This window comes from Panulirus ornatus, chromosome 63, assembly GCF_036320965.1.
Source record: "Panulirus ornatus isolate Po-2019 chromosome 63, ASM3632096v1, whole genome shotgun sequence".
Classification (NCBI taxonomy): domain Eukaryota; kingdom Metazoa; phylum Arthropoda; class Malacostraca; order Decapoda; family Palinuridae; genus Panulirus; species Panulirus ornatus.
This window is the reverse complement of record NC_092286.1, coordinates 28,688,677-28,702,757: the sequence shown is the minus strand read 5'-3', so window position 1 is coordinate 28,702,757 and position 14,081 is coordinate 28,688,677. Positions and strand designations below refer to the sequence as shown.

At 48.5% G+C, this 14,081-nt stretch overlaps 1 protein-coding gene and 1 long non-coding RNA gene across 5 annotated transcripts in view; one reads left to right on the top strand and one right to left on the bottom strand.

Moving 5' to 3' along the window:
- Positions 1-14,081, bottom strand: part of LOC139746026 (uncharacterized) — a 124,063-nt gene that overhangs the window by 23,119 nt on the left and 86,863 nt on the right. The window lies entirely within an intron of this gene.
- LOC139746009 (uncharacterized) overlaps positions 1-14,081 on the top strand; it is a 59,403-nt gene that overhangs the window by 10,237 nt on the left and 35,085 nt on the right. Inside the window, exon 1 of one of the 3 annotated variants that reach the window (XM_071656804.1) lies at positions 11,547-12,843. The exons of the other annotated variants lie outside the window; for them this stretch is intronic. Within the exon in view, the coding sequence (XP_071512905.1) occupies positions 12,661-12,843 (183 nt within the window). The 5' untranslated portion in view covers positions 11,547-12,660. Of the gene's footprint in view, positions 1-11,546; positions 12,844-14,081 lie in introns of those variants that run through there. 3 annotated transcript variants of the gene reach the window in all.

Here is a 14,081-nt window from a genome sequence, read left to right as displayed (position 1 = left end):
GAGAGGTGCGCTAACAAGGAAAACCTGTCGCTATATATAGCAAGACGTGGCGCTATGGAGGTTGTCATTGTGGTTTTGTGGAAGTTTATAAATAAAACGTCGCAATTGGAAATTCTCCTTGGCCTATGTGGTGATATGGGGGGGGGGGAGCATGACGGTACGACCCTGGTGCGTGACGGTACGACCACAGAGCACAACGGTACGACCCTGGTGCGCGACGGTACGACCCTGGAACATGATGGTACGACCCTGGTGCGCGACGGTACGACCCTGGAACATGACGGTACGACCCTGATGCATGATGGTACGACCCTGGTGCATGACGGTACGACCCCAGAGCACGACGGTACGACCCTGGTGCGCGACGGTACGACCCTGGTGCGTGACGGTACGACCCTGGTGCGCGACGGTACGACCCTGGTGCATGACGGTGCGACCCTGGTGCATGACGGTACGACCCTGGTGCATGACGGTACGACCCTGGTGCGTGACGGTACGACCCTGGTGCATGACGGTGCGACCCTGGTGCATGACGGTACGACCCTGGTGCATGATGGTACGACCCTGGACCATGACGGTAAGACCCTGGATGATGACGGTACGACCCTGGTGCATGACGGTACGACCCTGGTGCATGACGGTACGACCCTGGTGCATGATGGTACGACCCTGGACCATGACGGTACGACCCTGGATGATGACGGTACGACCCTGGTGCATGACGGTACGACCCTGGTGCATGACGGTACGACCCTGGTGCATGATGGTACGACCCTGGACCATGACGGTAAGACCCTGGATGATGACGGTACGACCCTGGAGCATGATGGTACGACCCTGGACCATGATGGTACGACCCTGGACCATGACGGTAAGACCCTGGATGATGACGGTACGACCCTGGACCATGATGGTACGACCCTGGACCATGATGGTACGACCCTGGATGATGACGGTACGACCCTGGACCATGACGGTACGACCCTGGACCATGATGGTACGACCCTATATGATGACGGTACGACCCTGGACCATGATGGTACGACCCTGGATGATGACGGTACGACCCTGGACCATGACGGTACGACCCTGGATGATGACGTTACGACCCTGGACCATGATGGTACGACCATGGAGCGCGACAGAGCTGGTGTGTTTTCCTCCCCCACCTCAACAAAGACAGAGCTGGTGTGCTTTCCTCCCCCACCTCAACAAAGACAGAGCTGGTGTGTTTTCCTCCCCCACCTCAACAAAGACAGAGCTGGTGCGTTTTCCTCCCCCACCTCAACAAAGACAGAGCTGGTGCGTTTTCCTCCCCCACCTCAACAAAGACAGAGCTGGTGCGTTTTCCTCCCCCACCTCAACAAAGACAGAGCTGGTGCGTTTTCCTCCCCCACCTCAACAAAGACAGCGCTGGTGTGTTTTCCTCCCCCACCTCAACAAAGACAGAGCTGGTGCGTTTTCCTCCCCCACCTCAACAAAGACAGAGCTGGTGTGCTTTCCTCCCCCACCTCAACAAAGACAGAGCTGGTGTGTTTTCCTCCCCCACCTCAACAAAGACAGAGCTGGTGCGTTTTCCTCCCCCACCTCAACAAAGACAGAGCTGGTGTGCTTTCCTCCCCCACCTCAACAAAGACAGAGCTGGTGTGTTTTCCTCCCCCACCTCAACAAAGACAGAGCTGGTGCGTTTTCCTCCCCCACCTCAACAAAGACAGAGCTGGTGCGTTTTCCTCCCCCACCTCAACAAAGACAGCGCTGGTGTGTTTTCCTCCCCCACCTCAACAAAGACAGAGCTGGTGTGTTTTCCTCCCCCACCTCAACAAAGACAGAGCTGGTGTGTTTTCCTCCCCCACCTCAACAAAGACAGAGCTGGTGCGTTTTCCTCCCCCACCTCAACAAAGACAGAGCTGGTGTGTTTTCCTCCCCCACCTCAACAAAGACAGCGCTGGTGCGTTTTCCTCCCCCACCTCAACAAAGACAGAGCTGGTGCGTTTTCCTCCCCCACCTCAACAAAGACAGAGCTGGTGTGTTTTCCTCCCCCACCTCAACAAAGACAGAGCTGGTGTGTTTTCCTCCCCCACCTCAACAAAGACAGAGCTGGTGTGTTTTCCTCCCCCACCTCAACAAAGACAGAGCTGGTGTGTTTTCCTCCCCCACCTCAACAAAGACAGAGCTGGTGCGTTTTCCTCCCCCACCTCAACAAAGACAGAGCTGGTGTGTTTTCCTCCCCCACCTCAACAAAGACAGCGCTGGTGCGTTTTCCTCCCCCACCTCAACAAAGACAGAGCTGGTGCGTTTTCCTCCCCCACCTCAACAAAGACAGAGCTGGTGTGTTTTCCTCCCCCACCTCAACAAAGACAGAGCTGGTGTGTTTTCCTCCCCCACCTCAACAAAGACAGAGCTGGTGTGTTTTCCTCCCCCACCTCAACAAAGACAGAGCTGGTGTGTTTTCCTCCCCCACCTCAACAAAGACAGAGCTGGTGCGTTTTCCTCCCCCACCTCAACAAAGACAGAGCTGGTGTGTTTTCCTCCCCCACCTCAACAAAGACAGAGCTGGTGTGTTTTCCTCCCCCACCTCAACAAAGACAGAGCTGGTGTGTTTTCCTCCCCCACCTCAACAAAGACAGAGCTGGTGCGTTTTCCTCCCCCACCTCAACAAAGACAGAGCTGGTGTGTTTTCCTCCCCCACCTCAACAAAGACAGAGCTGGTGTGTTTTCCTCCCCCACCTCAACAAAGACAGCGCTGGTGTGTTTCTATACGCACTGGAAAAATGCGTCGTTTGTGTGCGTGTCCTTCTAAGAAACCCTTCCCCCCCCCCCCCTCTCCTTGTTTGTGTGTGTGTGTGTGTGTGTGTGTGTGTTGCATTTGTTTGGCGTCTTTGGCCGGTACAAGGAACTAGAGAAATCGATCCCCCCTTGGGGGAAGGGAAGGGGGGGTTTATACCTTGCTGGCTGGTCGTGAAGGGGGAGGGAGGGGGGGGGGAGGGGAGGGGGAAGTCTTGGGGTCGTGTTCGCTAATCCTCGAACACGACGGTACGACACCACCCTTGAGCACGACGACGGTACGACACCACCCTTGGCGTAGTTAAGGGGTCGTACCGTCGTGTTCAAGGGATCGTACCGTCGTGTTCAATGGTCGTATCGTCGTCTTTCAAGGGTCGTACGTACCTTTGTGCTCGAGGGTCGTACCTTCGTGTTCAAGGGTCGTACCTTCGTGCTCGATGGTCGAACCTTCGTGCTCGAGGGTCGTACCTTCGTGCTCCAAGGTCGTGCCGTCGTGCTCGAGGGTCGTACCGTCGTGCCCGAGGGTCGTACCATTGTGCTCGATGAGTCGTACCTTCGTGTTCCAGGGTCGTACCACCGCGTTTGAGGGTCGTACCTTCGTGTTCAAGGGTCGTACCTTCGTGTTCCAGGGTCGTATCATCGCGTTCGAGGGTCGTACCGTCGTGCTCAAGCGTGCACAAAAATCCCTCGCCATATTTACTATTTGGCAACCATTTGGTGGTTGGGGGGGGGAGTCCGCAGCGCCGACCAATGGGAAGTGACGGTCGCGTGTGACGTCATACCGAGGAGCCTCCTACGTATTATTCATGCCAGCGTCTCTCTCTTCCCCCACCGCCGCCGCGCACATCGCTTGCGCCATATTATCAACCGAGGGAGGGAAAAAATATATATATATATATGTGTTTATATTTGAAGCCGTCTTAAAATTCCTCCGCTGTGGAGGAGGAGGAGGGAAAAAAAAAATAAACATGGCAGAGTTGGCCATTGTTGGTGCTATGTTTGGCGGTGACGTAACGGGTATGGTTCCTCCGGAGGCTGGGTACGCCCTTCTTACTTTACAGGGAAGGTGGGTACGCCCTTCTTACTTTACAGGGAGGGTGGGTACGCCCTTCTTACTTTACAGGGAAGGTGGGTACGCCAATCTTACTTTACAGGGAAGGTGGTTACGCCCTTCTTACTTTACAGGGAAGGTGGGTACGCCCTTCTTACTTTACAGGGAAGGTGGGTACGCCAATCTTACTTTACAGGGAAGGTGGGTACGCCCTTCTTACTTTACAGGGAAGGTGGGTACGCCCTTCTTACTTTACAGGGAAGGTGGGTACGCCAATCTTACTTTACAGGGAAGGTGGTTATGCCCTTCTTACTTTACAGGAAAGGTGGGTACGCCCTTGTTACTTCACAGGGAAGGTGGGTACGCCCTTCTTACTTTACAGGGAGGCTCGGTACGTGCCTCTCACTTTACAGGGAAAATGGGTACCACACCGGGTACTTTACAGGGAGGCTGGGTACGCGCTTAGAGATAGGATACGCCCACGTGCTTCCTAGGTAGGGTAGGTGCACCCAGCCATTTTTTTTTTTTGTAAGGGAGGGTAGGTACTTCGCAGTGAGGGTGAGTACGCTCATATATATATGTGGAAAGGGAGCTGTGGTTTCGGTGCATTATTACATGACAGCTAGAGACTGAGTGTGAACGAATGGGGCCTTTGTTGTCTTTTCCTAGCGCTACCTCGCACACATGAGGGGGGAGGGGGAAGGTATTCCATGTGTGGCGAGGTGACGATGGGAATAAATGAAGGCAGACAGTATGAATTATGTACAAGTGTATATATGCATATGTCTGTGTGTATATATATGTGTACATTGAGATGTATAGGTATGTATATTTGCGTGTGTGGATGTATGTATATACATGTGTAAGGGGGTGGGTTGGGCCATTTCTTTCGTCTGTTTCCTTGCGCTACCTCGCAAACGCGGGAGACAGCCACAAAGCAAAATAAAAAAAAAAAAAAAAAAAAATATATATATATATATATATATATATATATATATATACCAGAACAGCATAGCAGATTGCAACTCCGCCCACACCCACCTTTCCCTCCGGCTCAACGGCAGGTATAGGGTGGTTAGGGGGAAGAAGGTATCCTCCCACTGACATTTTGTAGGAAAGTGAACACGGGTGTGGGGGGGGGGCGAGGCGAAGAGAGGAATACATATCACTGAACTACGATGGGTTTCCATGAAAAGGACGAGGAGGGGAGGGGGGGGGGAACACTCCAGTCTGAAGGGAAAGAAGGAAAAAAAAACATTTAAAAAATTACATTTTTTTTCTCCCCCAGTCACTGACCACACATGCCTGTAGTAACTGTATAACTTGGATTTCAAGTTATTAATATTCTTGGCGTTTATAACATGTTGTTAATGGATTCTCACACAAATTATTAATATTCTTGGCGTTTATAACATGTTGATAATTGATTCTCACACAAATTATTAATATTCTTGGCGTTTATAACAAGTTGTTATGGATTCCACACAAATTATTAATATTCTTGGCGTTTATAACATGTTGTTAATTGATTCTCACACAAATTATTAATATTCTTGGCGTTTATAACATGTTGATAATTGATTCTCACACAAATTATTAATATTCTTGGCGTTTATAACATGTTGTTAATGGATTCCACACAAATTATTAATATTCTTGGCGTTTATAACATGTTAATTGATTCTCACACAAATTATTAATATTCTTGGCGTTTTTAACATGTTGTTAATGGATTCCACACAAATTATTGATATTCTTGGCGTTTATAACATGTTGTTAATGGATTCCACACAAATTATTAATATTCTTGCCGTTTATAACATGTTGTTAATGGATTCTCACACAAATTATTAATATTCTTGGCGTTTATAACATGTTGTTAATGGATTCCACACAAATTATTAATATTCTTGGCGTTTATAACATGTTGTTAATGGATTCCACACAAATTATTAATATTCTTGGCGTTTATAACATGTTGTTAATGGATTCTCACACAAATTATTAATATTCTTGGCGTTTATAACATGTTGTTAATGGATTCCACACAAATTATTAATATTCTTGGCGCTTATAACATGTTGTTAATGGATTCTCACACAAATTATTAATATTCTTGGCGTTTATAACATGTTGTTAATGGATTCTCACACAAATTATTAATATTCTTGGCGTTTATAACATGTTGATAATTGATTCTCACACAAATTATTAATATTCTTGGCGTTAATAACATGTTAATGGATTCTCACACAAATTATTAATATTCTTGGCGTTTATAACATGTTGATAATTGATTCTCACACAAATTATTAATATTCTTGGCGTTTATAACATGTTAATGGATTCTCACACAAATTATTAATATTCTTGGCGTTTATAACATGTTGTTAATGGATTCTCACACAAATTATTAATATTCTTGGCGTTTATAACATGTTGTTAATGGATTCCACACAAATTATTAATATTCTTGGCGTTTATAACATGTTGATAATGGATTCCACACAAATTATTGATATTCTTGGCGTTTATAACATGTTGATAATGGATTCCACACAAATTATTGATATTCTTGGCGTTTATAACATGTTGATAATGGATTCCACACAAATTATTAATATTCTTGGCGTTTATAACATGTTGTTAATGGATTCCACACAAATTATTGATATTCTTGGCGTTTATAACATGTTGATAATGGATTCCACACAAATTATTAATATTCTTGGCGTTTATAACATGTTGTTAATGGATTCCACACAAATTATTGATATTCTTGGCGTTTATAACATGTTGATAATGGATTCCACACAAATTATTAATATTCTTGGCGTTTATAACATGTTGTTAATGGATTCCACACAAATTATTAATATTCTTGGCGTTTATAACATGTTGATAATGGATTCCACACAAATTATTGATATTCTTGGCGTTTATAACATGTTGATAATGGATTCCACACAAATTATTAATATTCTTGGCGTTTATAACATGTTGATAATGGATTCCACACAAATTATTGATATTCTTGGCGTTTATAACATGTTGATAATGGATTCTCACACAAATTATTAATATTCTTGGCGTTTATAACATGTTGATAATTGATTCTCACACAAATTATTAATATTCTTGGCGTTTATAACATGTTGTTAATGGATTCTCACACAAATTATTAATATTCTTGGCGTTTATAACATGTTGTTAATGGATTCTCACACAAATTATTAATATTCTTGGCGTTTATAACATGTTGATAATGGATTCCACACAAATTATTAATATTCTTGGCGTTTATAACATGTTGTTAATGGATTCTCACACAAATTATTAATATTCTTGGCGTTTATAACATGTTGATAATTGATTCTCACACAAATTATTAATATTCTTGGCGTTTATAACATGTTGTTAATGGATTCTCACACAAATTATTAATATTCTTGGCGTTTATAACATGTTGTTAATGGATTCTCACACAAATTATTAATATTCTTGGCGTTTATAACATGTTGATAATTGATTCTCACACAAATTATTAATATTCTTGGCGTTTATAACATGTTGATAAATGATTCTCACACAAATTATTAATATTCTTGGCGTCTATTTTGTCTTCTGTGACATTATTTAGAATTTTGAGAACTTGTATGAGAGATCCAGGGAAACTGAACACCTTTTTTGTTTTTTTAAATGAATTAATTTAGGATCTTTAAGTGTATGAACGTTACAACCTGGTAGGGCAAGGTACACCCAGGTACTTCTTAAGAGAGGGAGGGTACACGCTGCTGTTCCTACGGAGGGTAGGTACACCCGAAGGAAGGTACAACCGAAGGATGGTACAACCAAATGACGGTACAACCGAAAGACGGTACAACCGAATGACGGTATAACCGAATGACGGTACAACCGAAGGACGGTACACTCAGGTTCTTCTTCCTAGGGAGGGTGGGTACGGCCTAGGGTAGAGGGTGTACAGCCGCGGGAAGGTACCGTCCTCGGGTTACTTCCTCAGGAAGGTAGGTACGTGCGCGCCACGCGCCTACTTCCTAGGTGGGATGAGGACTGATCTGAGGTTACCCATTCCCCCTCCCCCTGCTCCCTGAGGATACTCATTCCCCCTCCCATCTGAGGTTACTCATTCCCCCTCTCCCCTGCTCCCTGAGGTTACTCATTCCCCCTCCCCCTGCTCCCTGAGGTTACCCATTCCCCCTCCCCCTGCTCCCTGAGGTGACCCATTCCCCCTCTCCCCTGCTCCCTGAGGTTACCCATTCCCCCTCCCCCTGCTCCCTGAGTTACTCATTCCCCCTCCCCCTGCTCCCTGAGGTTACCCATTCCCCCTCCCCCTGCTCCCTGAGGTTACCCATTCCCCCTCCCCCTGCTCCCTGAGGTTACCCATTCCCCCTCCCCCTGCTCCCTGAGGTTACTCATTCCCCCTCCCCCTGCTCCCTGAGGTTACTCATTCCCCCTCCCCCTGCTCCCTGAGGTGACCCATTCCCCCTCCCCCTGCTCCCTGAGGTGACTCATTCCCCCTCCCCCTGCTCCCTGAGGTTACCCATTCCCCCTCCCCCCTGCTCCCTGAGGTTACCCATTCCCCCTCCCCCTGCTCCCTGAGGTTACCTCATTCCCCCTCCCCCTGCTCCCTGAGGTTACCCATTCCCCCTCTCCCCTGCTCCCTGAGGTTACCCATTCCCCCTCCCCCTGCTCCCTGAGGTTACTCCATTCCCCCTCCCCCTGCTCCCTGAGGTTACTCATTCCCCCTCCCCCTGCTCCCTGAGGTGACCCATTCCCCCTCCCCCCTGCTCCCTGAGGTTACCCATTCCCCCTCCCCCTGCTCCCTGAGGTTACCCATTCCCCCTCCCCCTGCTCCCTGAGGTTACCCATTCCCCCTCCCCCTGCTCCCTGAGGTTACCCATTCCCCCTCCCCCTGCTCCCTGAGGTGACCCATTCCCCCTCCCCCTGCTCCCGAGGTTACCCATTCCCCCTCCCCCTGCTCCCTGAGGTTACTCCATTCCCCCCTCCCCCTGCTCCCTGAGGTGACCCATTCCCCCTCCCCCCTGCTCCCTGAGGTACCCATTCCCCCTCCCCCTGCTCCCTGAGGTTACCCATTCCCCCTCCCCCTGCTCCCTGAGGTTACTCCATTCCCCCTCCCCCTGCTCCCTGAGGTTACCCATTCCCCCTCCCCCTGCTCCCTGAGGTGACCCATTCCCCCTCTCCCCTGCTCCCTGAGGTGACCCATTCCCCCTCCCCCTGCTCCCTGAGGTGACTCATTCCCCCTCCCCCTGCTCCCTGAGGTGACCCATTCCCCTCCCCCTGCTCCCTGAGGTGACCCATTCCCCCTCCCCCTGCTCCCTGAGGTGACCCATTCCCCCTCCCCCTGCTCCTGAGGTGACCCATTCCCCCTACCCCTGCTCCCTGAGGTTACCCATTCCCCCTCCCCCTGCTCCCTGAGGTTACCCATTCCCCCTCCCCCTGCTCCCTGAGGTTACTCATTCCCCCTCCCCCTGCTCCCTGAGGTGACCCATTCCCCCTCTCCCCTGCTCCCTGAGGTGACCCATTCCCCCTCCCCCTGCTCCCTGAGGTGACTCATTCCCCCTCCCCCTGCTCCCTGAGGTGACCCATTCCCCCTCCCCCTGCTCCCTGAGGTGACCCATTCCCCCTCTCCCCTGCTCCCTGAGGTGACCCATTCCCCCTCCCCCTGCTCCCTGAGGTGACCCATTCCCCCTCCCCCCTGCTCCCTGAGGTTACCCATTCCCCCTCCCCCTGCTCCCTGAGGTGACCCATTCCCCCCTCCCCTGCTCCCTGAGGTGACCCATTCCCCCTCCCCCTGCTCCCTGAGGTGACCCATTCCCCCTCCCCCTGCTCCCTGAGGTTACCCATTCCCCCTCCCCCTGCTCCCTGAGGTGACCCATTCCCCCTCCCCCTGCTCCCTGAGGTGACCCATTCCCCCTCCCCCTGCTCCCTGAGGTGACCCATTCCCCCTCCCCCTGCTCCCTGAGGTGACCCATTCCCCCTCCCCCTGCTCCCTGAGGTGACCCATTCCCCCTCCCCCTGCTCCCTGAGGTGACCCATTCCCCCTCCCCCTGCTCCCTGAGGTGACCCATTCCCCCTCCCCCTGCTCCCTGAGGTGACCCATTCCCCCTCCCCCTGCTCCCTGAGGTGACCCATTCCCCCTCCCCCTGCTCCCTGAGGTGACCCCTTCCCCCTCCCCCTGCTCCCTGAGGTGACCCATTCCCCCTCCCCCTGCTCCCTGAGGTGACCCCTTCCCCCTCCCCCTGCTCCCTGAGGTGACCCATTCCCCTCCCCCTGCTCCCTGAGGTGACCCCTTCCCCCTCCCCCTGCTCCCTGAGGTGACCCATTCCCCCTCCCCCCTGCTCCCTGAGGTGACTACCCCTCCCTCCCTACTCCCTGAAGCGAGTACCCCCCCCCTTCCTCCACAAGACCACTCCCCCCCTCCCCCCTCCCACTTCCTAGAAGCGACAACCCATTACCTGTTACCCTGGGGTGACTAACCCCCTTCCTGCCCCCCTGGGGTGACTAACCCCCTCCCCCCTGAGGTGACTAAGTAACCCCCCCCCGCCTTTCCTGCTCCCTCAGGTGACTAACAACCCCCCCCCCTCCCCTCCCCCTCCCCCCTTCTCCCTGAAGTGACTAACTACCCCCCCACCCCCACCCCCTCCCTCCTTCCTTCCTGCTTAAGGCCAGTACAGTAAACACCCCCTCCCCTCCCCCTAAGTCCCTGAGGTGACTACCCCCCTCCCCTCCCTTCCCCCCTCCCGTATATGTGTGTGTGTGTGTGTGTGTGTGTGTATGTGTGTGTGTGTGTGTATGTGTGTGTGTGTGTGTGTGTGTGTGTGTGTGTGTGTGGGCCTCTATCGGGTGTACATAGCCCCCCCCTCCCCCACCCCAGAGAGGAGGGGGGGGGGTCGTCCTGGGCCACACACACACACACACACACACCTAACTTGACCTGGACACACGAAAAAAACAAACGAACCAACACAAAATGGCTCGTCAGGTCGCGACTAACGAGCGAACAGCTCGTCAGGGTCGTTAAGGGGGGAGGGGGAGGGGAGGGGGGTTTGAGTGCGCGCGCGCGCGCGCGCGCATATCCAGGTCTCTTCCTGGAACCCTCCATCACCAACACCCCCCCTTTCCCTCCCCCCATTTCTGTGGAAGCCCCCCCCCAACCCCCTTCTTTTTACCCTCAAAAAAAAAAAAAAAATTGTGGCACTATAGAAAACGGGAAGTGGAGGGAGCGCATGCGCGCGGTGGGTGGCGGGAAGCAAGTCGGTCGGTCCGTGGCCCTGGCAGTGTCGGCTCTCAGTCAGTGTGTCGGGAGCCGACCTCAGGTGTACATCACTCGCTCCCACACTCCCTCCCACACCTCGCTCCCACACCTCGCTCCCACACCTCGCTCCCACACCTCTCCCACACCTCATTCCCACACTCACTCCCACACTCGCTCCCACAACCCACACCTCGCTCCCACACTCGCTCCCACAACCCACACCTCGCTCCCACACTCGCTCCCACAACCCACACCTCGCTCCCACACTCGCTCCCACAACCCACACCTCGCTCCCACACTCGCTCCCACAACCCACACCTCACTCCCACACTCGCTCCCACAACCCACACCTCGCTCCCACAACCCACACCTCGCTCCCACACTCGCTCCCACAACCCACACCTCGCTCCCACAACCCACACCTCGCTCCCACAACCCACACCTCGCTCCCACACTCGCTCCCACAACCCACACCTCGCTCCCACAACCCACACCTCGCTCCCACAACCCACACCTCGCTCCCACAACCCACAACCCCCACAATACAATACTGGGGGGGCAACGAAGGCCCCCCCCCTCAACCACCTCCCGTATTTCGTTGTAAACTTCACGGAAAACGAGGAGTGTGTGCGTGTGCGCGTGCGTGCGTGCGTGTGTATATAGTGACAAGTGATGGGTGCGTGCGTGCGCGTGCGCGCCCTTTTTACAGAAAAAATAGTGACAAACCCACACCTCCGTCTCTAGTTCAGAAAATATATATATATACATGTGTATATAAACACGTAATACAGACGATATATCTATATGTATATAAACAGGTCATATATATGTTATATACATTTGGTCTGAGTGATATATTAAGTTCCTGTGTATATATGTATATGAACAGGTCATATATATATATATATATATATATATATATATATATATATACATTATATACATTTGGCCTCAGTGAATGTATAGACATTATATACATTTGGCCTGAGTGATATTGTAAGTTCCTGTGTATATATGTTTATAAACAGGTCATATATATACATTATATACATTATAGACATTTGGCCTGAGTGATATTTGAAGTTCCTTTGGATATATGTATATAAACAGGTCATATATATACATTATAGACATTTGGCCTGAGTGATATTTGAAGTTCCTTTTGATATATGTATATAAACAGGTCATATATATACATTTGGCCTGAGTGAATGTATATACATTATATACATTTGGCCTGAGTGATATTTAAAGTTCCTGTGGACATATGTATATAAACAGGTCATATATATACATTATATACATTATAGACATTTGGCCTGAGTGAATGTATATGCATTATAGACATCTGGCCTGAGTGATATCTTAAGTTCCTGTGGATATATGTATATACAGGTCATATGTATATAAACAGGTCATATATATACATTATATACATTGGGCCAGAGTGATATAACTGCAAGATCCACCCGGCCTTCCTCCCCCGAAAAAAAAAAAAAAAAATAAAGGGATTAATAATGTCCCGAAGATGAATTCGTGGCATAGACCTTTTACCAGTTCTGAAGACCTGTATAACCACAACCAGCACAACCACAACCACAACCACAACCAGCATCACCAGCATTATCAACCATCGTATCATTACCAGCAAAGTTTACAACTACAGCTTCAGCAACATTACCAACAACAACAACAACAACAACAACAACAGGTATTGTATTCCAGATGGGAGAGAGAGAGAGAGAGAGAGAGAGAGAGAGAGAGAGAGAGAGAGAGAGAGAGAGAGAGAGAGAGAGAGAGAGAGAGTTTTTTTTATCACAACCAGGCTGTGATGGCCTAGACATTCAACAGTATGGCTACAACCCACCAAAGGTTATGAATTGCAAAAAAAATCATTTTAAAAATTTGAATTTCCGAAAATTTTGATTTTTAAAAATTTAAATTTCTAAAAATTTTAATTTCTAAAAATTTAAATTTTTGAAAAATTTAATTTCTACAAATTTAAATTTTAAAAAATTATAATTTCTACAAATTTAAATTTTAAAAAATTATAATTTCTACAAATTTAAATTTTTAAAAATTTTAATTTCTACAAATTTAAATTTTAAAAATTTTAATTTCTACAAATTTAAATTTCTAAAGATCAATTTTGTTAAGTTTGATTTTTTTTAAATTTATCTTTTTTTTTAAATTGGAAAAAAAAATACGTTTATATATGACTGTTGGAGGAAATGGTATATATATATACACTTGACTGAAGATGTGGTCAATGTCGATAGCAACGAGATGGTTTAGAAACAAATGTATATAAAACAGAATGGTCGAGATGGGAGGAGGCAAGAATGTAAGGGAAAAACCTAATGTAGGATAAATGTAATTACACACAGCAAGAATGTAAGGGGAAAAACCTAATGTAGGATAAATGTAATTACACACACACACACACACACACACACATACATTCACACACACACACACACATACATACACACATACATATACACACACTATTCTTGAAGTAAGATTCGACCAAGATATATATATATATATATATATATATATATATATATATATATATATATATATATATATATATATATATATATATATATATATGGGATAGGGGAGAAAGAATACTTGCCACGTATTCCATGCGTGTCGTAGAAGGTGACTAAAAGGGGAGGGAGCTGAGGGGAGGCTGGAAATCCTCCACTCTCGTTTTTTTCAATTCACACACACACACACACACACACACATACATTCACACACACACACACACACACACACCTCGAGGTGACCTCCTCCTGCAGATAGATAAATAGATAGATAGATAGATAGATAGAGAGAGAGAGAGAGAGAGAGAGAGAGAGAGAGAGAGAGAGAGAGAGAGAGAGAGAGAGAGAGAGTTCTCCCGCTGTTCTTCAGCCCGTGTTCAAAAAAAAATGGTTC